The following is a 25010-nucleotide window of genomic DNA, read 5'->3' on the forward strand; positions in this document are numbered from 1 at the left end:
TTTTGGTGCCAAATATCACAGCACACCTTCAGAGGTCTAGTGGAGTCCATGCCTCAGCGGGTCAGGGCTGTTTTGGTGGGAGGACCTACACAATATTAGGCAGGTGGTCATAATGTTATGGCTGATCGGTGTATGTGTTCGTGATGTAGCCCCATTGAGCCAACCCTCACTATTTGCATGGTAAATCTAAATTCTGCCCAATATTACCCCTGGGTGTTTATCACAGCTCCATAAGAGTTCATTAGAAATAAAATATTATTGTATTTACCAAATAGAAAATGTTCTTATGTAATTACTATAGTTATCCCTTTACGCTGTATCAAGGTTAATTCTACCTAAAAGATATAGAGGGGGTGAGAGCAAAAGACAGTGTAACTGAAACCTAGACATAAATTGAAAACTAAAGAGGAAACAATGGGTGTGTGAAAGACAAGTACTGCATCTAATAGCAAAGAGATAGAAAAACAGGCAGGGAAACTATAACAGAGACAGAAAAAGACAAGCAAAAGAGGAAGTAAAAGACAGAGCAGAAATTGGAAATAATAATAAAAAATAGAATAGAAGAAATAATAAAAGGATAAAGGAAAGGAAAAGACAGAGATGCGAAATTAAAGACTGAAAGGGAAAGTAACTAGAAATAACAAAAAGTGAAAGATGCAGGGGAAGTAAGTCAGAGTGAAAGTAAAATACAGTGAGAAAGTGAAAGGCAAATAAGAAAAGTAAAAGAACAAAAGGGAAAGGAAAAGACAGAGGGGGGTTAAAGAACTAGAGGGAAAGAATCGGGAGGTAACAGAAAACAGGTAACCTTTTACTTTCGTTCTTTTATTTTTTCTTCTGTGTCTTTTACTTTCCTTTGTACTATACAAAGGAAAGTAAAAGACACAGAAGAAAAAATAAAAGAACGAAAGTAAAAGGTAGAGAGGAGTAACGTGAAAGACAAAATAGAATGGAAAAGTAAAAGTGAAAGGCAGGAAAGTGAAAGAGACAAGAAAGTAAAAGGAAAAAAAGTTTAACTAAAAGGGAAAGGAATGGCAGAGAGAATGGAAATTAAAGACTGAGAAGGCAAGCAGCAGAAAAGGCAGAGTGGGAGAGTAAAAGGCAAAAAGTGACATGAGGGAAAAACAGATTGTAAAATGGGCTTCTGTAACACCCATCTTCAAAGGAAATGTACTCAGCATAGGTAAATACACTGGCTTTATACCTTCTCGGCCTGTTCCCTGCTGAAGACCTACAAAACATTGGGCAATTTTGGGTTATTTACCTGTGCTTCATTAATAAATCATTTTGTTTAGTGGGTGTGCACATTTGAATATACTTGAACTGAGCACAGGTCTCCTGTAACTCTGACGAAAACAACACAATACACAACATGCTTATACTGACAATGTAATATGAGTATATGGTATGAGTCTTGTGCCTCTTTGTTGCGAGTGCTAATTATATTTTTTATTTTCTAGCACACAATCATCGAAACTCGGACTACATACGTAATAAGTACAAGAAAAAGATGGAGAAATACGTGGAGTGCTGTGAACTCATAACCTACCTGGGAAATAAAATGACTCGCAAATATATAGAACCTCAAAAGAGACCTATTGACTTTGATTTTAAGCTGCAGTATTTCTTCTCACTTAAAGATGTTAACCCAATTTGCATTTAAGGAAAACGTTATCTTATATAATCTATATTTCAAACCATTTACAGATAAACAGTTAAAAAGGTACTTGTGCAAACTCTGTTCAACTGTATGTCAGAATATTTTATTTAATAAAAGTTCATTAACAATGGTGTGGTTATTCCAAAACGCTACTCACTCTACTCAGAGTTGGAAAAGTTGATGTACAATTTAGAGCCAGGTGTGGACCACATTATAAAAAACCTGAGATTTAACATATAAACTGTGAATCAATGTAGGTTTAATCATACAAAGAGACAACCCGGGGGATCTTCTTCGGAAAGCATTGTCAAGTTGGCTATGTGTAATCCACAGGCATGGATGTGAGCATGGATGTCTATGTATAAGTGTGTGAGCATAGATGTCTTATGTATAAGTGAGTGTGTGTGTGAGCATAAATGCCTTATGTATGAGTGTGTGTGTGAACATGGATGTCCTATATATAAGCGTGTGTGAGCATGAATGTCTTATGTATTGGCATGTGTGAGCATGAATGTCTATGTATAAGCGGGGTTGAGCATGAATGTCTATGTATAAGCGTGTGTGTGAGTGAGCATAAATGTCTTATGTATGAGCGTGTGTGTGAGCATGAATGTCTATGTATAAGCATGTGAGCATGAATGTCTATGTATAAGCGTGTGTGAGCATGAATGCCTATGTATAAGCGTGTGTGAGCATGAATGCCTATGTATAAGCGTGTGTGAGCATGAATGCCTATGTATAAGCGTGTGAGCATGAATGCCTATGTATAAGCGTGTGAGCATGAATGTCTATGTATAAGCGTGTGTGAGCATGAATGTCTATGTATAAGCGTGTGTGAGCATGAATGCCTATGTATAAGCGTGTGTGAGCATGAATGTCATGTATAGGCATGTCTAAGCACGAATGTCTATGTATAAGCGTGGTTGAGCACGAATGTCTATGGATAAGCATGTGTGAGCATGAATGTCTATGTATAAGCATGTGTGAGCACGAATGTCTTATGTATAGGCATGTGTAAGCACGAATGTCTGTATAAGCGTGGTTGAGCATGAATGTCTATTTATAAGCGTGTGAGCATGAATGTCTATGTATAAGTGTGTTTGTGTGAGCATAAATGTCTTATGTATGAGTGTGTGTATGAGTATGAATGTCTTATGTATAAGCGTGTGTGAGCATGAATGTCTATGTATAAGCGTGTGTGAGCATGAATGTCTATGTATAAGTGGGTGTATGAGCATGAATGTCTTACGTATAAGCGTGTGTGAGCATGAATGTCTTATGTATAAGTACGTGTGAACATGGATGTCTATAAGTGTTTTTTGAACATGGATGTCTTATGTATAAGCGCGTGTGAGTATGGATGTCTATGTATAAGTATGTGTGAGTCTGTATGTGTGTTTGTGAGCATGTATGTGTAAGTGATGTTGGTGTGATGTGAGAGGGAGCGTTTGTGTTAGAATTAGCGTGTATGTGTGTGTCAGTAAGTGTGTATTAGCACGTGTAAATGTGTGTGCTTACATGTGTGTGCCAGAGTGTATGTTGGAGGGGACAAGGTACAATGATACACAGACAAACTAATTGGGGCAAAGATCACACAGATAAGCTGTTTGGGGGCAATCACAAGCTGGGGGTAAAGATGGCACAGGCAAGCTGCTTGGGGGTTAGGATGGCACTGATGAACTGCTTGTGTAGAAAGGTGGCACTCACAAGCTGTTTGGGGGCAAAGGTGGGACATGTTGCTTGGTGAAGTTGAGGGGCCCAGATGGCAATTGCCGCTCCGGAGCCCTGTAGTTTCTAGTAACGCCCCTGTCTAGGGTGGCAGCAGTCTCCCTGCTACAAAACCAGAGAGCGGATCTCTTAAGCAATCAAGCCCCCAGATGTCCTGCTGCACAATGGGCAGGTTGGCAGGTTACAGGGGAGATCTTTTCCCCAACTGGGCTACACCACAGCTCACAACTCGCAGTTTAGTTAACAAACTCATTTTGTTGCAAAAGACATATTTCCTTATCACTACGATGGTATCTATTCACTAACTCCCAAATGTTTAACTGGTGAACTTGGTAGCTGAAAGTAAGAGTTACTTGAATGTAAACACAAGCGTGGGGGTTGCGGCTCTGGATGTTTCAGTGAACTTATCTGTTTAAGCGATAGCCCCTGCCAGATGGAGGACACTTGCAGGCTATAGGCTGGGGAAGATGAGCTTATTATTATTAAAAAAATTTATGTAGCACCATCATATTCCTCAGCAATGTAGAATGGATAAACATGACGCACGTAGTGCATAACAATTTGGATTTACAGAAATAAAAGGTAAGGGCCACACGGGGGGGTATTAGGGGATGGGAGTTCATTTAACAAATAGAGCAACGTGATGGTCTATGAATCTTTAGTTGGAGCCTGGGCTCAATAAATGAATAAATATACTAATCTATATATACCTCGTTAGCACAAAAAATACACTTTTACAGAGCATTATCAATTGCCCTAAGTTAAGTCTCTGTTCAGCATTCACGCTATTCGTATTGTCCGTGTAACTTCGGTAACACGAAACATGACAGAACTTTGCGATAAAGCGATCGTCTTACATGTTTTGTCCCACTAAGGCCTCCGTCATACTTGGGGCTTGGTTTTTGCGTAAAAAAATGAACCCGGAAGTTCGTGTTCCTGGTTGGGAGATTGTAAAGAGTACAGGGCAGATAGTATTAAGTATTATTTTCTTAGAGTAAAAGAAAAAAACCCGTATTAGTAAAGCGCGCGCCCTATCCGCTCACCCCCGCCTCGCGTGTTGATGGCTGTGACGTCAGGAACGCGTGTCCCAAGTGAGTGAGCTCGCCGGGTATAAAAGGTAGGATTTGCTTGTTGCTCTGTGTCTTTAATGCGTGTTGGTACCGATGATTGTGAATCACAATAAACGCGCCATTACGTATGCTATATATAAAGCACGTGTTAAAAGAGATGGTGAATAAGGTAATGAAACCATGAATGAATAATGGTTGGCCATGTAAGGCGTGTGACCCTTACCAGTACCATGTAATTGCCATAAGAGTGCATGACTGAAAATTGTATTCAGTCTCTCAAATGGAGTCCAGCCATTTATTAACATTACAATTACTAAGTGTGTGTATATATATATATATATAAGTAAATATGGCAGCTGAGCCACTTGCTCTCACTGACTTTTTAATCTAATTTATTAAAGCACGTTTCCCTAACCTGAACGTTTCCAGTGTAGGCGAATTGCAGCAAAGCTCCTTTTATTGCAAGGCATTTTTTATGCATGCCATGCAAATACCTAATGCATGTTTTATTTTCTGTAATTATAAATGCATCTTGTGCATGACCAGTCCATGGAAATGTAATCCTGCGTGTCTCAGAGGAGCAATTAATGCGTATGAGCTTCACAACTCTAGCAAAATAGTGTCTTAGATCGCTTGGTTTCCTGGAAGAGAGCAGGAGTAAATGAATGAAATCAGCTTGTTTTAAATTACACGTATATACTAACATGTTTATTTTGCAGGCTTGATGTTGTCTTCGCTCACTAAAAATGGCAGAAGCAACACATGAGTTGCAGCCAGAAACAGAACTGCAGGTCAGTATCCACTCCAGAGCTCACAGGGACACGGTGTTCGCCAGCCTGGAAGAACAGAGGAAAAACAACTTCTTGTGTGACATCACTCTAATCGTAGACGATGTGCACTTCAGGGCGCACAAGGCCCTCCTGGCTGCCAGCAGTGAATATTTCTCCATGATGTTTGCCGATGAGGGGGATGTTGGTCAGTCGATTTATGTCATGGAAGGGATGATTGCTGAAGTCTTTGGAGCTTTGCTGCAATTCGTCTACACTGGAAACGTTCAGGTTAGGGAAACGTGCTTGCCGCAAATAGTGGCAACCGCACAAATCTTGAAAGTAGATGAATTAGTTAAAGCATATACGGATTACAAGGAGGTCCAAAACACTGCAAAGCTTTCAACTGAAGCCTCTGTCACTCCTGTGATAGATGCAAGCAGCTGTAGTGTGCGAAAGCGAGGAAGACCAAAGAAGTACCATCATACTCGTCCGATTGATCACGCTGACCGTATGCAGCAGCATGAGGAAGACACTGCTCATGGTGATCAATCCTCAGAAATAAATATTACGAAAAGTGTTTCCAATGGAGATTCTGCAAACGAGCAAGAGACATTCTCGGCCCATGGTGCTGAAGCTACAGCCCCGGTAACTTCTGATTCAAACTTGTCTGTGTCAAGAGAGGTAGTTGCAAAAAGACACAGCAGGCGCACACTCCAGAGGTCCATCAAGCTACAAGATTACAAACTCTCTGATGATATGGAAGATCGTGAAGAAGCACAGCGGGCAACTGGGAAACGAAAGAAACTAAGTTCAGGGGCTCCCTGCAAGGACTGCGGCAAAGTATTTAAATATAACCATTTCTTAGCGAATCACAGGAGGACTCACACAGGTAGGCAAAGACCAATCTTTTACATGTAAGTGACCACAGAAACCAGGGACCATCGTAATGGCTTGTTAAGTATATCTGAATCACATTATTCCATAAGTCTTCAAGATAGAGAGGCAAAGCAGATTGGCTCAGAGACAGGAAATTTCACCTGGGCCAGGGCTTTTATCTGTTCTACAAGTCCAGGGTTTCAGTGGACATGGCCACTCCTGCAGAAGCTGCCATCTTCACCTGAAGGGTGCTGTTCCATTAATTAATTTGATCTTCACAGGGTTAATCACTTTTAAAGTGTTTTTTCTCTTTATGTTTTAATAATCTCTGTGACTGCTTTTATGTCACATGACAAGCATTACCCAATAAAAATAGGAATCGGGGAAAATGTAAGGAATGAAAGTGTTACTTCTGGGAACGTTTTTGGAATTCAACAGTACTAGAAATGGTGTTGGCAGAACAGCACCTTTAATTACGGCTGCCCCAGGGGCAAACGCATAAGATGGGTTTCGCTGCAGGGTATGTTATTTTACATTGAGTGAATTGTTTTTCATTTTATGGTTCTAGGAGAGCGCCCTTTCAGATGCACCGAGTGTGGGAAGTGTTTTTCTCAGAAGCATTCCCTCCAAGTTCATGAGAGGATACACACGGGGGAAAGGCCCTACTGCTGTACTGTCTGCAACAAGGCTTTGGCTACCAAGAATTCTCTAATGGAGCACATGAGTCTTCATGCAGGTAACTATAGATTAATGAGATATAACTGGCACACAGGAAGATGGTAGAATGCCGAGCTGCAAAATGCAAGACAATTACGGTTCACTCCAGTCCTTCCTGTACCACTTGGTGAAGGACACATCTCTAAAGGAAGGGATTCTTCACAGTGAGGACAATTAAGGTATGGAATTCACTTCCAAGGGAGGTAGTGTTATCCAATACATTAGATACCTTCAAAAGGGGCCTCGATATTTTCTTAGAAAGGCATGATATACAGGGGTATAAATAGAATAACATTCATATTTTAGAGCTTCTTGATCCAGGGAGAAATCTGATTGCCTCTTGGAGTCAAGAAGTATTTTTTTCCCCCCTGATGGCAGAATTCATAGTAGCTTAATTAGGGTTTTTTTTGCCTTCTTCAAGAATAGGAAGGTTAGGTAGAAGGGTTGAACTTGATGGACTTAGGTCTTTTTTCAACCTTATGAACTATTTAACTATGTAAATTGCCGACCATACTATGATCTCCTCCACAAATGTATATACAATGCCAGTAGTCTCAAAGAATAATAAAGTATGCAGTTTGGTTTCGTTCCCTGTTTGAAGCACAGACAATAAATTATTTTACTTCGGTTAGCAGCTTTCTTCTTTATGTCCGGAAATATTTCTAAGTCTCATGTGCAAAGGGTGGAACTAGTAGTAGTTAAAGGTGGACTAGTTAGACATGCTTACGAAAAATGCAGGGTCCTATCAGCTCTCCATCCATATATGCAAGGAAAGGTATTTTGGCCAGTTTGGCTATGGCTTCTGATGAGGCATCTCAAGCCAGGTATTGAATTTGAAACCACACACATGCTCACCTACCACTGGATTTAGTTGAGTTGAGGAATCTCCAGTGTTTTTAAATGGTTCCAGCAATGCAGCTGTTTACAGACATTAATCGGCAGCTTTTTAACCTATTGCTCCAAAGCAATACAAAGTGTGATGTCCTTCTTCTTCTGTTTGCTTCCTTGTGTGAAATGATATGACATATGTGTGTTTTATTTTACAGGGAAGAAAGCATTTACCTGTGATCAGTGTGGGAAGTATTTCAGCCAAAAGAGACAGCTAAAATGTCACTATCGTGTTCATACAGGTATGTTTGGTTTGTTTACCATACTGTGGCTTTTTTGACCAGGGGCTGGTCTATGTTTTTTTCAGTAAAAGTATTGTGTACTGCCACTTCATTAGAGAATTTTGAAAGATTTTTTTTCACAGCTGGCAAAAATAGGCAGATCAGATGGGTCGAATGGTTCTTATCTGCCAAGTACTATGTTACTGTGTTAATGCAAACTATGTGGTTTACAAAAACATAAAAAGTGTGACACAGTATTAAAAAGAAAAACGTGAATAAAAGGAAATCAGGTAAAAAAAAAATATCTTGGTACTGACCAAAAAAATCCTGTAATGGCTACTGGATTTTATATAAAACAAGAGCCTCACATCCAGTTTTAGATGGTTAATAGATAGTTTGACAAGGATGTTCCTTTCTTTAACCGTTTGCACCGCTTAGGATGTAGCGGTACATCCATAAAACCTGTGACAAGAAGCCCTTTAGGACGTACCAGTATGTCCCGACTTTGTTGTAGAGGCAAGGACATCTCCTTTTTTCATCTTTACATTGAGATGATGATATCAATGTTTTACAGAGGAACTCATGTAACCTAATAATATATGATTTTTACTTTTGTTTGGAAAATGAAGGACACACCTTACCAGAATGCAATATCTGTCAGCGCAAGTTCATGGATACAGCTCAGTTAAAAAAGCATCTACGGTCTCATACAGGTAAGTATTCCTTTCCTCCATGATTTATGTGTGTAGTCAGAAAAATGGGTTTTGCAGGTTCTCTAATGTCAGGGATTGATTAATGTTTAAAACATTATAGCTGAAAAGTGGGCAGAGTAGATCACCCATCAAATATAATGTTTCTAGATTGTGTTCCTTTTTCTGAACAGTGCATAGAGTGATATGTTTTATGTACTTGTTTGCAGGGGAAAGACCTTTTACATGTGAGATTTGTGGAAAGTCATTTACTGCAAAAAGCTCTCTGCTGACCCATATCAGAATACACAGGTACAGTGAACACCCTGCTATGAAATCAACATGTAAAAAGTAGATGTCCTGCATAAAAACGGCCAACATGACAACACTAAGTGGAGAAGGAGTTTGAGGCGCATCAATTCAGATGACTGCCTTAAACCCATGTTGGCTTGACCAGCTATAGTATGTCTGCAGGGGTAATAACAGCATCATTTGAATGGTGTTTACAAGAAACAATATAAGCTTGAATATGTATTGGAGAGTTTGCCTTGTCAAATGTGCAAAGCATTGTACATTTTTGGGAAAGTATGAAGGTTGCATAGAGATCTAGATAATTCTAGATCTAATCTTTGTGGGTTAAATGTTAATGTCAAAGTACACTATATGACCAACAGTATGTTGACACCTGACCATCAGACCTATATGTGCTTGTTGGACATCCCGCTTAAAGAACCATGGGCATGAGTATAGCGTTGCCTCCTCTTTTGCAAGTAGAACAGCCTCCACTCTTCAGGAAGGCTTTCCACACGATTTTCTGTGGGAATCAGCCAAAAGAGTATTTGTGAGGTCAGGTACAGGTGTTGGCCGAGAAGCCCTGGCTCACAATCGGAGTTCCAATTCATCCCAAAGTTGTTTAATGGGATTACAGTCATGGCTCTGTGCATGCATGTCAAGTTCCTCCACATCAAACTCATCCAACCATGTCTTTATGGAACTGCCAGTGTTTATCTATGGAGATGTCTGCTTGATTTTATACACCTGTTACCAATGAATATGGCTGCAACACCTTAAATCAATAATTAGGAGGTATGCCCACATATCTTTGGTTAGTGTACATTGTAGTTAGCTATCTGATGCAGTAATCACCAATTGTAGTGCTGACATCTGCTGGGAAAAAGTAGCACGATAAACCACTTGCCAAGATGAAACAGTAAGTAAATAACAGACACTTCAGGTGTGCTCTCTGTACACAGAGAGTTATGTGTAGGTAATTTGACATTTTACAGAGTTGTTCTTTCTTATTGCAGAGGAGAAAAGCCATACTCTTGCAACATTTGTGGGAAAGCCTTTTCAGATTCAAGTGCTAAAAGAAGGCACAGTATTTTACATACTGGTAAGAAACCATTCTCCTGCCCGAACTGTAACGTGCAGTTCTCACGCATGGACAATCTAAAGGCACATATAAAAATCCACAGCAAAGACAAACACGTGCAAATTCAGGAGCAAACTAGTGGAGGTACAGATGAGGTGAGAAATATCCTCCAGCTTCAGCAGTACCAGCTAGCAACCCCAGGAGGGCAAGAGATCCAGTTACTGGTCACAGATGGGGTACACAATCTCAACTTCATGTCGGGACATGCTCAAAGCATCAGTATAGTTACTGCGGACACCTCACAAAGCATTACAGACCAGGCTGCCAATCTAGCACTGATCACCCATCAGTCTTCTGCGTTGCATGGCTTGCCAGTCACGTCCCACCAACAGCAAGTGGAATCAATCCATAGCATTGACTTGATTGAGAATCGGGTTCAAACAGTCCAGCCGGAGCAGATGCACGTTATTACCCTATCAAAGGAAGCACTCGACCAGCTACAGGGCCGGACACAAGAAATCCACTTAACACAAGCGGACAGACAAACTCCACTAAGCCAAGGCCCAGCTCCTAACATGGTGAATCAAAGCATCCGGGTCAGTGAACAAACTCCACCAGTTTTATCTGTAAATTCAGTCGCACAGTCTGTGCAAGAACACCAGATCCAAGCACAGACTTACCAAATACAAGCGAGCACGGTCTCTTTTATAAACACAACTTTGGAAACAGCAAATTAGATGTGACACTAACACTTTAAAGAAAATGATAAACAGTAAAGAAACGATTGGCGTCTCTATGTGATATTATTGATACTCACCGCGTTAACACCAGCCGGGATCTAAAGCTTTCTATATAAGCAAAAAGTAAAAACAAAAAGAAAGCTAAAACGGTAGCCTGGGTTATTTTTTGTTTGGTTTATAGGAAGTTTCAGCTATACAAAACAAAAGGGAGATGCACAAAGCAAGGGCCTGTCCGCACAGCTGCCTGATTCACATGTATACAGGTAGCTATGCTTCCCTTGTATGTTGGAGTCTGAGTTGTGATAATGCCAAGGAGACTTTGAGTTTTTGCAACAACAACAAAAGTTGTGTACAAAATCTGAAACATTTAGCAGGTAGCGCATGCACCGGCTGGCCAGCTACTCCTGTAGTTTTAGAAAATGTCCCAAATGCAAAATTGGGTCCCTTTTACATAAATTATGGCTTGCAACCCCATTGTAAATCACCCTGATCTACTAAGACTAATATTAGTATGGAACTGATAATTGGACCATTTCGTTTGGGGACATGCCGGCATTGTGCTGTCATTGCTAAGCAGGGCATTCGAAAATATCTCCCAGACCTAATGCTCACAGAATTTCAACACACATATATATAGCACATAGAGATTTTAGATTTTTCTTTCAACGGGTATCGGTGTTCCGTTTAATACAGTGAGAGCGAAGCCGGGGTTTTTTGCCTTCTTTTGGATCAAACAGCAACAAATTAACAGATATAGGAAAGGCTGAACTTGATGGACGCATGTCTTTTTTCAGCCTATGTAACTATGTAACTATTATTTTAAGGAACAATAACTGATATAAATGAGCATTTTATTATCTGTGTACTGTGGAAAAATAGATGTGCAACAAAACATTATTTTTCGTAGCCTTGGACTACTTGCAAGAGAAAGGAAGGGTTGACCCATCATTGTTCACTAAATTTTATTTTTAAGTCATGACCAAAAAATACAAGCAGGTTTATAGGGCCTATTAAAGACACATTAATTAAGGTGAGAGAAAACAATCAGTAGCAATTAAAAATAAGGCACTCTTAATTCTGAACGTCTATGCATAATGATAAACAGAAGCCAAATGTATGGTTTCTGTATAAAAAACAACTGTGATGAAGGTGGAGCAGCAGGCTGTATAGCTGGCAATTTAGCACCAATGGCATTTTGCCCACCAATAGTAACAGCAGGGGCAGATCCTTACACATAGATTGTCCAGTGGAAAATATGTGCACTGTCCAGATTAGTGATGTCCGGATCATGAACGAATCGTTTATTTGATCCGGTTCTTTTTAGTGATCCGGATGAATCGGTTCAGTAGACTGAACGATTCATTTGTAGCGGTTCAGTCTGTGAATCATGCAGCTGTAACCTGATCCTAGAGCTGTGAGTCATCTGCAGAGCACTCAGACACAGACTCTGGGGTCAGGTTACAGCTCATTAATTCACAGAGGAACGATGACTCATAGAGTCAGAGAGTCGTTCAAAGAGTCGAATGATTCAAATGATTCGAATCTTACAGGGATCCGGATCTTACAAGGATCCGAATCTTACAGAGATTCGAATCATTCAGAGAATATTACTGATACCATACTTTTATAAATAAATACCGTATTTGCTCGATTATAAGACGAGGTTTTTTTCAGAGCAAATGCTCTGAAAAATACCCCTCGTCTTCTAATCGGGGTCGTCTTCTAATCAGACCTCAAATAGAGGTCTGATTAGGAGACTAAGATCCAGATCCCCCGCACCGCTGCAGGGTACCTGGATTCTCCTGTCTCACCCCCCCCCCCATCATACACACTTACCGGTGCTTCCTGCTGTGTTGCCGGGGCAGCCGGTTGACGTCTACGCGATCCGCGTAGACAACGTCCGCTGCAGCCGGAAGGAGGTGTGGCTAGCAGCGGGGGTTGTCTGCGTCCGTCGCGTAGACCTTCCCCGACTGTCAGAGATCAGAGCTCCCCGCATCGGTGCGGGGAACTCTGATCTCCGACAGCCGGGGAAAGTATACGCGACGGACGCATACAAACCCCCGCTGCCAACTCCACCTCCTTTCGGCTGCAGCGGAAGGCGACGTCAACCCTCTGCCCCGGCTGGAAGCACCGGTAAGAGAGGGCTGAGAGGGGTGAGAGAGAGAGAGTGTGTGTTAGTTAAATGGGGTATAGGGTGTATGTGTGTGTTAAATGGGGGCATAGGGCATTTCTGGAGTGGGGTTAAGGGGGCATTTAATAGAGCACTCTGCCTCCTGAAATGCCTTATACCTCCCTATATGGCACTCTGCCCCATAATATGCATTTTAACCCCCTAAATGCCAGAATGGGATATAGGGGTATAAGGCATTTCTGGAGGCAGAGTGGCACATAGGGGGTCAAAAGGCATACCATGGGGCACAGTGACATATAGAGGGTTAAAAGGCATATCATGGGCCACAGTGCCATATTGGAGTGGCAAGCCTGGGGGCAGATGTGCGTAACTGGGGGACAGGTTGGAAAATACAAGAAATAAAAACAAAAAAAATATTTTTCTCAATCATAGCTTTTATTAAAAAAAATAGTTTACATGAATTAACATTTACTGGTAAAACTTTTTTCCTTTGGGGTCGTCTTATATTCAGGCTTTTTCTTTTTTTCCTAAGTTAATATTCAGATTTTGGGGGGTCGTCTTATAATCAGGGTCGTCTTATAATCGAGCAAATACGGTACATTAATAATGTTCACACTGCCCCCAGGATTTAGATTCCCCTGAGTTTGCCCCCCTTTACCTATAACTGCACCTACAGTTAACTTTATTAAATTAATTAAATTAACCCTCAGTCATCAGCCTAAAATTAACCCTTATACCCCATCAACCATAACTGCCCCTGAAATTAACCGTAAAGATCCCATTAACCATAATGGCCCCTGAAATTAACCCTAAAGACCCCATTAACCATAACGGCCCCTGAAATTAACCCTAAATACTCCATTAACCATAACTGCCCCTAAATTAATTGCATGTACTCCAGATAAATTACCTAATAAATTGGTATGGTTGATGGGGTCTTTAGTGTTAATTTAGGGGCAGTTATGCTTAATGGGGTGTTTAGGGATAATTTAGGGGCAGTTATGCTTAATGGGGTCTTTAGTGTTAATTTAGGGGCAGTTATGCTTAATGAGGTGTTTAGGGTTAATTTGGGGGCAGTTATGCTTAATGGGGTTTTTAGTGTTAATTTAGGGGCAGTTATGCTTAATGAGGTGTTTAGGGTTAATTTGGGGGCAGTTATGCTTAATGGGGTGTTTAGGGTTAATTTGGGGGCAGTTATGCTTAATGGGGTCTTTAGTGTTAATTTGGGGGCAGTTATGCTTAATGGGGTGTTTAGTGTTAATTTGGGGGCAGTTATGCTTAATGGGGTGTTTAGGGTTAATTTGGGGGAAGTTATACTTAATGGGGTGTTTAGGGTTAATTTAGGGGCAGTTATGCTTAATGGGGTGTTTAGGGTTAATTTGGGGGCAGTTATGCTTAATGGGGTGTTTAGGGTTAATTTAGGGGCAGTTATGGTTAATGGGGTGTTAAGGATTAATTTTAGGGGCAGTCATGGTTGATGGGGTGTTTAGGGTTAATTTAATGGTCAGGGTTAATTTAATTAATTTAATAAAGTTAGCTTAAGGTGCAGTTGCAGGTAAAGGGGAATGTAAATCCTGGGGACAGTGATTATTAATGTATTATTTATAACAGTATGGTGATATTCTCTGAATGATTAGAATGCCAATGAAGGCAGAGAGTCGTTGAAAGATCCGGATCTTACAGTGATCCGGATCTTACAGTGATCCGGATCACTGTAAGATTCGGATCCCTGTAAGATCCGAATCTTTGAACGACTCTCTGCCTTCATTGACATCACTGGAGGCAGGGGGGAGGATTCATAGAGAAAGGGGCGGGGCCAATCGTTAGTGTGCCTGCACGGAGTTACTGGAAAACAGTAACTCCTGTGAGGCACACTGAGTGATCCGAAGATTCGGATCATGAATCGGATCATTTCAGTGAACGAATCGAAATGATCCGATTCACTTTAATGATCCGAACTTCCCATCACTAGTCCAGATCATTAATGGCCAAAGGAGGTACCTAAAGGTCACCACATGGGCCACTTTTCCAAGATACGCCAACATATTATATGGTACTGACCAGATCCTGAAACGTGCAGACCCTGCAGTATGGATGTATACCGTGAGAGAAGGGAATCAGTTACTTATATATATTAGATAGTACCTTTGCCCTACAAAAACAAGGGTGATGTGGTCATACTAGGTCACGTATGTTCACCAATAGTGATATAAATAAATATTAGCTATCATGACAGCCTGTTACCTCCGCAGATGCAGCGCTGTAGCAGGCTCTCTGTCTTCATTTTGAAATGACTCGCCAGAGATACTAAGTTGGTAGTCATGTTTATCTGTGAAGCACTGTTAGCGTATTAAAATATTATATATATGTATGCGTCTTCATAGCGCAAGTACGGAGAACGGCCCCCTCTGCCACCTCTGGGCTTTGTGTGGTGACGTCACAGGCCTGTGTCTTGCAGCCTTAGCGACCAAACAGCCTGTGAGAAAGTTGCGTCCCGTTGCCTCGGTAACAGAACGCGTGCGTACCAGCGAGGAGCAGTGTGACCCAATGGCTCCGGATCCTCTGCGCTTGGAAGTGGTCGGGCACCTCAGCGAGCCCTCGTTCCACGTCGCGAAATGTGCGGCCGAGGTAATCGCGAGATGAAGGGGGTTCAACATAAAGGGCACCTAGTAATTGTGCGAATTCAGGGGCGGGTAACGGGTTAATGAGCCCCCTCTGCTGGCAACGGACATCAAAGTTATGGGGCAGGAAGGGGTCTGTGGGGATTGATGAATCTAGTTGTATTTGAGGGCTTGTGTAGTGTACTTGTTAGTGTGTATATTATGCTACATCCTGCAGTGTGTACTTGTTAGTGTGTATATTATGCTACATCCTGCAGTATGTACTTGTTAGTGTGTATATTATGCTACATCCTGCAGTGTGTACTTGTTAGTGTGTAAATTATGCTACATCCTGCAGTGTGTACTTGTTAGTGTGTATATTATGCTACATACTGTTGTTCACACATGAGGATAGGCTGGTTTGTGTAGTTACATTATTCTGTATCATAGAGCCATTGCTTCTACTTCTGAAGCTTTAAAACACAGAACCCACTAGGACAAGGTACTTGTTAAACAGCACGGATGGCATCTTTTACCAACAGGTGTTAAAGCATTCATTTGATGCAGACTTTGAGGACCCCGTCATACATCCCCTCCTGGAGTGTGCCTGGAATCACTACCTATCTGAGAAGAAGAAGGTAATATTTGTCTTTGGTGCGGTTTCTGACCTTACATTACATCTTATTTATCCCTGGGAACTCTCCGGGTTTCGCCAGAGATTCCAGGTGAAGCCCCGGTCGCTGTGAGGAAACGCCAGGCTGCACTGAGTCCTGTGACCTCATTGAGATCTGCTACCCGCAAAGAGGGCTTCAGGTAGCCAGAGAGTTCCCAGTTATGCATGTGACAGAGCCAGACATGACTTACACTAGTTACTCAAGAGCCACTTAGTGGTAACCGAAGAACTATCATTAGTCCATGTGGTTGGTTCTTGTTAAAGATGCCTGGTCTACTTTCCATGCTTGACAATGGAAGTAAATCCCATTAGGGCTAATACAACAAGGAGTAGTAATAATAAACAACAACGTTACATTTGACTAGTACAGAAGGAGAAGAGGGTATGATCTTGCAAGTTGACATTTAAGGAGAGTATTTTATGATTAATAAACAATTTTGAGAGCTGCTATAAAGATATTGAAGAAAATGTGTCATTTTATGGAAATAAGAACATAGTTTTATTGGTTTGCCTTTTGGGGTCATTTTAGTTGTGCTAGAACACATACATACGACAGAGCCCTTTTCCAGACATAAATTGGACCAGTTACTAAAGAAACACCTAGTGGTAGCAGGAGAGCTATCAGTAGTCTATGTGGTTCTTGTTGGAGATCCATGGTCTAATTTCCATGCTTGATTCAAGATTACCTTCATGCTCAGTATGAAACAGCAGATTTTTTAACAGCAGCGTACAACATAAATGAGTAAGTCATGGTAATCAAAACGCATTGTATTTTTATTGTGAAAAAAATGCCATTCCCTTTTCACGAGATGAGAAGAATATCTAAATGTATATCAAATAATATAGTAAAACATTTCTTTTAAAACTTTTAAGGAACTTAAAGGGGAAACATGGGAGTTTTCATCGAGTGTCATGTGCTTTATTGATGGCCAGTTTATTGGAGATGAAAAGGCATTGGTCTCATGGGCCAACTCTTCATGGGGATACAGGGACTACAGGCCTTTACCTTTATACAAGGCTTTGGCTGAGGACTTCTACACCAAACATTTGAAAGCCAAAAAGGTAAATGTATATACTTATTACATTGTGAGCCTCATATAGTACATTAATATCTGTGGAACTAATGCTAATTCTCTACCAGCTAGAGAAAAGGTTGAGGTGGAGCTAAGAACCTTCTTGGATCCTGTTGCTTAGCTATAGCCAGAGACTGATATAGCCATCTATGTTGGCAGAAATCACATGACATTAGCATAACTTTTCACTTGAACCATGCCAGCCTGTGGAATTCCACAGCATTCTGACTTTTGGTCATGGTGGCATTCTACACTTTAATGTCTGACATATTTCAAAACCAAAAGAACATGGTTTTAATACCAGATGGCTGATCTGTGCATTGGTTTTGCTTTGATACTGAGGTAGCAAACGTATGCCACGTTATGGTTAGACATCAAAATAAGAAATACAGGTAAGCAACTAAAGTGCTTACGTCATCTAAATCCTTTTTACGTTGTCTTGCAGCATGTGTATGTATACCTCAACATTGCAGTTCAAGAGAAACCAATTGGAAGGTTATTGTTTGAGGTTGGTGTATTTATCTTTTTTGTTACTTGTGTTGAACAGAGGACTGTAAACCATACACATACAATATGGGGAAATTATATGGGATTCTGCTAATGGGAAGCAACATATGAGAGAGTAAACAAGTAACATTTCTTAGTAGGATTCTAATTGACGAAGATTAATGTGCCTGGCATGTCATGAGTTTAAATGGGTGTAGAAAGCAAGCTAAGATCCATTTCTTTTCCCAAAAAGAGTTGCTGTAATGCCTCGATGTTAAGGCCAAAAACTGCAATGGTCCCATCTTATTGCTCCCCAGAACCTCAACATGTGCCATATTAAATATGGCACTAGCCAACTGCTTTAAAAATATATGGTTTGATGGGAGTAAGTTGAATTGACTAGCTTCAAAGGTGTCTCAAATAAGACATGGGGGCAGAATGATCAGTTTTTTTTAAAAAATAAAACATTATTGCTGTGGACACGGTAAGTGTGAAAGAAGAAAATTACAGCTAAAAAGGTTAAAACCATTTTCAAGAAATACAAGGGGAATTTCAAGGGTACAAAAAATACAATTTAGCTCTGTCCTTACAGGGGTTAAAAAAAATCACTAAAGTTCTATTTCTGGACAAATCTGCAGCCTAGTCTACCCACCCTTGAAGCCATTGTGCCTCTTTCTAAATGAGCCTTAAAAGTGCAAAATGACACTGAAAAATGGGATAATTAAATACTAAGTTAATAAAAATGAAAGACAGAGTAAAGCTGCTACATACATAAAACCATAAATAGGGGAAAAAAACAAAGCAAACTGCACATAACTACTCATATAAATATAGATAGATAATTAAAACATTGATATGATAAATAATAAGAACTGTATTAATGTTATTTGTGCACTATGCACAGTTAAACAAGCAGCAGCATTTTTGTCATATCACATTGTTATAGTTGGATGGTATAAATAATTCTAGCTCCTGGATATCATTGTTTTGTGATGCCACGCATGTTTCTTTGATGCAGCTGTTCTCCGATGTGTGCCCCAAAACATGCAAAAATTTCCAAGCTTTGTGCACCGGTGAAGCTGGGGATTCTCCGAATGGTTTGAAGCTACATTACAAAAATTCTGTCTTTCATCGCATAGTAAAAAATGGATGGATACAAGGAGGGGGTAAGATTGTTCTTATTAACAAAGTCTTCTATTTTCTCAGCTATGTGGACATTTTTTTAATTTAAATGTATTTTTTTTATAAATGGGATTATTGTACAGTGTGCCCTACTAGGTAATGAACACTTGTGTGGCTGCACTTTTACATGCAAGAAATGATTGCTAGTTGATGTAAATAAGAGGTCTAGATAGCGTTATTACACTTCATCTTCAGCTGGCTCCTGCTGGGGACTCCAGTCTACCTTATGAAAACTTGATCTCATGGCATTTCCCTTCCGGTGCAAAATAACTAAGATATATTATAGATATATTAGATATATTAAGAATCCTAAAAAGAATGGGTTAACATACTTGGGTAATGGTTTTGTGGGTAACTATTGGTATATTACAAATAAGCTACTGATATATAGGAGTCTATTCAACAAGGAGAGAGTTTGCAGGAGAGGTTAACATTTTAACGCCTTGACATCACTATGCGTTAGACTCGTGCATTTGGATTCATACAAAACAGATGAAAAAAAGCTCACACTCTCTGAATGTCTCCCTACCTTCTCTGTCTCCACTTCCATGTCTCGCATCTTCTTGTTCTCCCCTTGTCTTTATTATCTCTTCTCTTTTCTCTCTTCTTTCTCTGTCCGTATCTCTACGGACATAATCTCACGGTGAACTTCCACCCCAACGGCGGAGGTTCCCATGACATCCTCTCCCCCGAATGAAGGGTCAGGGTAGAGGAAGTCACCAGAAGCTCTGTCATTTTGCCCTAAAATAAACTTGTGTGAAGTCCCTCAAAATGATGAAGCTTCTGGTGACTCTTCCAACGATTGGAGGTTCGGGGGAGAGGACGTCACCTCAAGTGGAATTTCGTTGCCTGAAAACAAATGGGTCAAAAACCAACCAAAAAATTTGTCTGAATCATTTTTAGCCCATTTGCACGTCTACTATGCATTATGAAGGGTAAACCCCGTGACCTTCTCCTGTAAGAAAGGCTGAGTTATAATGTATAATGCAGAGGTAATGTGGGATATTTCTTAAAACCCTCGCTGCTTACTTAGGGTTGATAAATTGAAATACTCAGCTCTGCTGCAAAACTACCTTTTAATTTATAGATTCTTAAATATCAATAGCTTATTATAGTTTATACCAATAGCATTAATACTTCCCTCAACTGTTTTTGATTTGCTGATTAATACATTTCATTTTTCTTTGTAAGATATATTATCAGGTAAAGGAAATGGAGGTGAATCTATCTTCGGGGAAGCATTTGAAGGTATAGTAAGATGTGGCATGAAACACGATTTTATAGTAGCAACAATCCAGTTGGATTCAATCCAGCTGTATACAGTTTATTTTACTTCACATTTCTATCAATTCCCATCTTTTTTTCTATTCTTTCCATTTGTGCATTACTGTTTTTTTGTTTGTTTGTTTTTTAATGTGGACAGCGCTGATTTAGAAAGTCGAATGATCTTACCTCCTCACAATTACTAAATTAATTTATAATATGCAGAGCCAATTTTGTAAAAGAAAAGCCTTGCGTAGGTTTAGGTTAACCACTTGTCGAGTGATGTCCTATGTCTGCAGTGCCACCACTTACAACTCTCCCTTGCGCTTGCGGTCTATCAGGTCCAAGTGAAGGGGAACATTAAGATATGGTGTAGTATTCCAGCACTTTGCTCTTCTTTGATCTAGAGATCACAAGAATGAAGGAGAACAGGAGGTTCACTTACCCCTTCCTATGAGCACAGGGGAGCCTACAATTCCAGAGCACACGCCTGTTGAGATTTATGTCTAGCTTTTGCTTTTCAGTTAAATTAACATCTTTTGTAGTGTCTAAACCACAAGTATGTGTAGATCACAGCCCCCTTTTAAGGATATCTTAGTAATTCACAGATGCCATCCCCTAATGTTTGGTTCTTTACTATATAGTTCAAGTGGAAAACAAATATATGCTGTTATAACATGTTCTTTTTTGCAGATGAAAACTTTGCAATTCCGCACAATAAACGGGGAATACTTGGTATGGCCAATAAGGGCCGTCACACAAATGGATCCCAGTTCTACATCACCCTGCAGGCTACACCATACATGGACAGAAAATCTGTGGCGTTTGGGTGAGTAGATAAAGAATCGCACTGCTTAAACTTATTTTTTCATTAGTCTAGCCTGTTATTGTACTGGATTCAATGGGAATGTACTGTTCATCAAGTACTTAATCTTATATGTTTTTATCTCAATGACTTTCTCTACATGCAAAGTTTTTAGGGCTTTATGTCAAAACGTCCAATGGCAGCTTGCCACAGCTGCTATAATCTCCTCAAAAGAACATAATATTTTACCTATAATAGAAAGCTAGTGCTAGATAACAATTTTAATGTTTAACTATAGCCTTGTAATGTGGTGTAACAACGTTCTTCCGTAACGGTGCTAGTTTCAATATCTTCTCAATGTAGTTGTGTTCACAATTGTTACGTCCCAGACTCTCGTGTAAACCTCTTTACTTAGACCAAGGGTGTCCATAAAATCATGGGAGATGTGGTTTACCGATCAATTCTCTGTTTATTAGAAATAAACTGTCACATACAGTATGGAAAATACAGAGGAACAGTACAATATCACAAAATATCCATATTGGTACAAGGTTAAAATACAGAATTGTTACATTGTTGTGACATCATTGTAGCGAACATAGTAGGGGAGACGTAGTTTACAGCATGATAATCTTCTTTTTGGAAGCCCTGGTGTACAGCAGTAGGTGGGATTGTTGCCATAGCAATTATTTAAACACGATGGTTCTTAAGGTATACCCGTGACCGGAAGGAGTATGGTTATTGCCATGACAACGACATACACAGTGAACAATTTCCATGGCAACAAAGAAACCCTGCTCCTAAGTTTAATAATATAAAAATAATATTGTCTGTATATAATACGGTCAATGTGTTTTCTGAGTGAACTCCAATGATAAACACATCATACACTTCGTGTCCTAACAACAGCGGATACAGAAAATTCAAACATATGAGAACAAAACAGATATCTCAGGTTACCTATAGGTATCTACTGTATCTATATCTATCTAGAATGTGGCCTATTATTAGTCACCAGCTCAGCTGATCATTACTTCACAACTCTGTTATAGTATCCAAGATGAATCCCAGTACAGTACCTTTAATACATTTCATTGCATTTAGTGAAATGACATTGAGTTGCAATTTAAACCATTTCATGCGTTTCAGCTCTGGAGAAGAAAAAACAATGGAGCCGTTACCACTCCACGACTAATATTTGAATCTAACGTAAAACACGTATGCTAAAATTTATTTAATGTCACTTTTCCTCTTCTTTTAGCCAACTAATTGAAGGCAGTGATGTTCTAAGGAAAATGGAAGACATCCCGACGTACAACGAGCGCCCAACACAGGACTGCCGAGTCACAGAATGTGGCATCTTTACACCTTAATCACATCAATCTTAAAAAAAAGTGAATCATTTACACCATCTCTATGTGTTTTATAGTATTATGACAGCCCCTGCTGAAAATTACCTCACGGGCCTTTTATGGCCATGTAATTAAAGTGTGAAAACAACGAACAATCACCATAGTGGCCAACGGAAGCTTCCAGCTGACTGTTTACCCAGGAGTGCTTTTAATAAATAGGGCCCACAGAGCTTTTCACTGCTTACAGAATAGCACACCGTTCCATCGCATATGGCTGCAAGGGATATTATCCATAAAACTAGTGGAAGACATTTAATTAGTAAATTAAAACTAATTTGAAACTAAAAAATTAAATTAAAACTAAATATTGTATATTGCAGATCTGCCACATATTCTACATTTCACCGTTCAGTAAACTAAACACTAGATAAGTCTAGGTTAACGGGAGCAGCCATTTTTACTTCTTATTCACAGGACCTGCATGGTTATTCCTACCTTTTCATTAAATGGGAACTCTCATCTTACTTTTATGTCTTACATATATGTAATATGTAGTAAAAAGTCCCATAAATATTATGTTTTTAATTTACCGGGAGTACTCACCTACCAATGATCCTTGCTACGTGCAAAACTAGTTCTAGCGGCCTAGAAGTATCTTATAGATCTTAACATGGAATTGACGTGACGCAGTATGCAGTTATACCACAAGTTACATCAGACATCTTTATGTGTGCCACATTTTGTTGCAAAAATAGCAAAATGCGTGTTTATTTGCAACAATGCTCCGGCTTCAAGTTCATCGCCTATCGCCTCTAGGAAAAACAACACACAACCACAGCATATAATAGATTTACTGCATTATTATTTCTTTTAATACAACAGATCCAAGAAATGTATGAAAATTTCAAGTTACATCCAGTCTCTTTGTCAAGATAATAATTTCACCTCACAACCGGCTTAAATAACATACTCATCTAGCCAAATAACTACACCTGTTGAATCACACCCTTTAACATCCGGGCTTCCCGAGATCCATTTCTATTAACCCTAAGTTCACTGTTCCTTTACAGCTTCTGCCTCTTTAGTTCTACACACCCTACACCTGTGTGTGTGTTAACTAAATACCTTTTAGGTGAATCTGCAGCACACAGCTCTCTCCATAGTCCAATTTTCACACCAGTGTGTCTCCTTGTCTGCCCGGTGCCAAATAACTGCAGCAGTAAATAATATAAAGTCCAAAAATAGTGCCGGTAACTATTTTTGGACTTATATATATATACACACACACACATATAGTGTAAATATATACACTGATTCACATTTGTAGGCTGCACCCTAAAAGTTTGGTGCTATTTTAAAGAAAAAATACACATTAGTGGATTGGTATTTTACGCAATGAACACTAATACATGTAGTTTAACAATTTTGGTATCTATTATGCAGAAATTTGGAAAACCAATAGCCATTTTAAGGTCCCCCCTTAATTCATAATGCACCTTACTTATAGATATGCCACTCTGCCCCCCCAGACTTACCAATACACCCACAGACTCCCTGGTGTCGTGCAAGGCACTTAGACAACCTCTGCTGCCGGCACTTCTGCCGGGGCTTCTATGGTAGAGCACCGGAAGGTTATGTCACGCCGTTGCTCCACCATATAAGCCCTGGGGGAAATGGCGTCAGTGGATGTTGTCTACGCGCATCGTGCAGACGTGCAAGGCTGCTGGAGCGGAGGATCCAGGTCCCCTGCAGCGCTGCGGGGGATCTGGATCTTAACCTTGCTGCTTACCCGCAGCAGGGCTAAATGAAAAAAAAAAAACCCTCCTGTCACTGCATGTCCCGGGCGTCGGCGATACGAATTGCGCATCCCTACACTAAACCTTGAATATAGGTCGCACCCCCACTTAAAGTGGGGAAAAAGGCGCGGCCTATATGCGGGCAAATACGGTATATGTATATATAAAATTTAGATATATCTAACATACAGTATACTATTATATATATTTTTAGGAAGCCTTGGAAACCATGTTGATTTCACATTTAATAATATACATTCAGAGCGTTAACCCCTCTATTACCAGGCATGGGCAGATTCAGAAAAGTAACTCCACTATTACCAGACATTACACACACAGTCACACAAACAGGCAAACACAGTGACACAGAAACGGACGTGGGACGAAGAGCTGAGGCACGGCCATTGGGCGGTGCGGTGCGTGCGTGCCGGCCCCTTTAACTTCATGAATGCCGGCCTCCAGCTGCTGCCCCCACCAGACACCAGGGAATCTGAAGCAGTGGTAAGTTGGGGAGGGGGGTGTCATATGGAGGGCATAAGGCTTTTCTGGAGACAGAGTGCCCCATCATATGGCTTTTAACCCCCTTTATGCCACTCTGCCTCTAGAAATGCCTTTTAACCCCCTATATGCCACTCTGCCTCCTGAAATGCCTTATACCCCCCTATATGCCACTCTGTCCCATGATATGCCTTGATATTGGCAGGAGCGGGGCGTGTCAAGACCCCGCTCCTGCGACCCGGAGGATTCGGGTCTTGACCCAGAGGAGCAGGGCTCACCTGGCAATCTCCGGGTCAAACCCGGAGAGTTCCCAGGTATGCATATCATGGGGGCAGAGTGGCATATAGGAGGGTATAAGGCATATCAGGGAGGCAAGCCAGGGGGCAGATGTTCATAAGGTTGGCAAAGAAAAGGAAATAAAAC

The 25010-nt window shown here is 40.4% G+C and overlaps 3 protein-coding genes across 3 annotated transcripts in view; all 3 read left to right on the plus strand.

The window, feature by feature from the left end:
• AK9 (adenylate kinase 9) overlaps window positions 1–1783 on the plus strand; it is a 31922-nt gene extending 30139 nt beyond the window's left edge. The window contains exon 38 of the mRNA XM_053459835.1: window positions 1458–1783. Within this exon, the coding sequence (XP_053315810.1) occupies window positions 1458–1660 (203 nt within the window). The 3' untranslated portion in view covers window positions 1661–1783. The remainder of the gene's footprint in view (window positions 1–1457) is intronic.
• Window positions 1784–4327: 2544 nt separating this feature from the next.
• On the plus strand, window positions 4328–10779 carry ZBTB24 (zinc finger and BTB domain containing 24). The gene is made up of 7 exons (XM_053459324.1): window positions 4328–4502; window positions 5175–6114; window positions 6670–6837; window positions 7865–7948; window positions 8557–8640; window positions 8847–8928; window positions 9924–10779. The coding sequence occupies exons 2-7, from the start codon at window positions 5202–5204 to the stop codon at window positions 10723–10725; spliced, it is 2133 nt and encodes a 710-aa protein (XP_053315299.1). The 5' UTR covers window positions 4328–4502; window positions 5175–5201; the 3' UTR covers window positions 10726–10779.
• A 4600-nt stretch (window positions 10780–15379) lies between these two features.
• On the plus strand, window positions 15380–22352 carry PPIL6 (peptidylprolyl isomerase like 6). The gene is made up of 8 exons (XM_053459871.1): window positions 15380–15487; window positions 16002–16097; window positions 17006–17194; window positions 17651–17713; window positions 18710–18857; window positions 20065–20121; window positions 20830–20965; window positions 22203–22352. The coding sequence occupies exons 1-8, from the start codon at window positions 15407–15409 to the stop codon at window positions 22312–22314; spliced, it is 882 nt and encodes a 293-aa protein (XP_053315846.1). The 5' UTR covers window positions 15380–15406; the 3' UTR covers window positions 22315–22352.
• The last annotated feature ends 2658 nt before the right edge of the window (window positions 22353–25010 follow it).

The sequence above is a fragment of the Spea bombifrons genome, chromosome 3 (genome assembly GCF_027358695.1).
Source record: "Spea bombifrons isolate aSpeBom1 chromosome 3, aSpeBom1.2.pri, whole genome shotgun sequence".
Lineage (NCBI taxonomy): Eukaryota > Metazoa > Chordata > Amphibia > Anura > Pelobatidae > Spea > Spea bombifrons.

Excerpts from the sequence above, each read along its gene's own strand:
- ZBTB24 (XM_053459324.1), top strand. The coding sequence starts at position 5,202 with ATGGCAGAAGCAACACATGAGTTGCAGCCAGAAACAGAACTGCAGGTC. Across the intron at positions 6,115-6,669 it reads TCACAGGAGGACTCACACAG|GAGAGCGCCCTTTCAGATGC; the intron begins GTAGGCAAAGAC and ends TTATGGTTCTAG. Across the intron at positions 6,838-7,864 it reads GCACATGAGTCTTCATGCAG|GGAAGAAAGCATTTACCTGT; the intron begins GTAACTATAGAT and ends TTTATTTTACAG.
- PPIL6 (XM_053459871.1), top strand. The coding sequence starts at position 15,407 with ATGGCTCCGGATCCTCTGCGCTTGGAAGTGGTCGGGCACCTCAGCGAG. Across the intron at positions 16,098-17,005 it reads ACCTATCTGAGAAGAAGAAG|GAACTTAAAGGGGAAACATG; the intron begins GTAATATTTGTC and ends AAAACTTTTAAG. Across the intron at positions 17,195-17,650 it reads AACATTTGAAAGCCAAAAAG|CATGTGTATGTATACCTCAA; the intron begins GTAAATGTATAT and ends GTTGTCTTGCAG.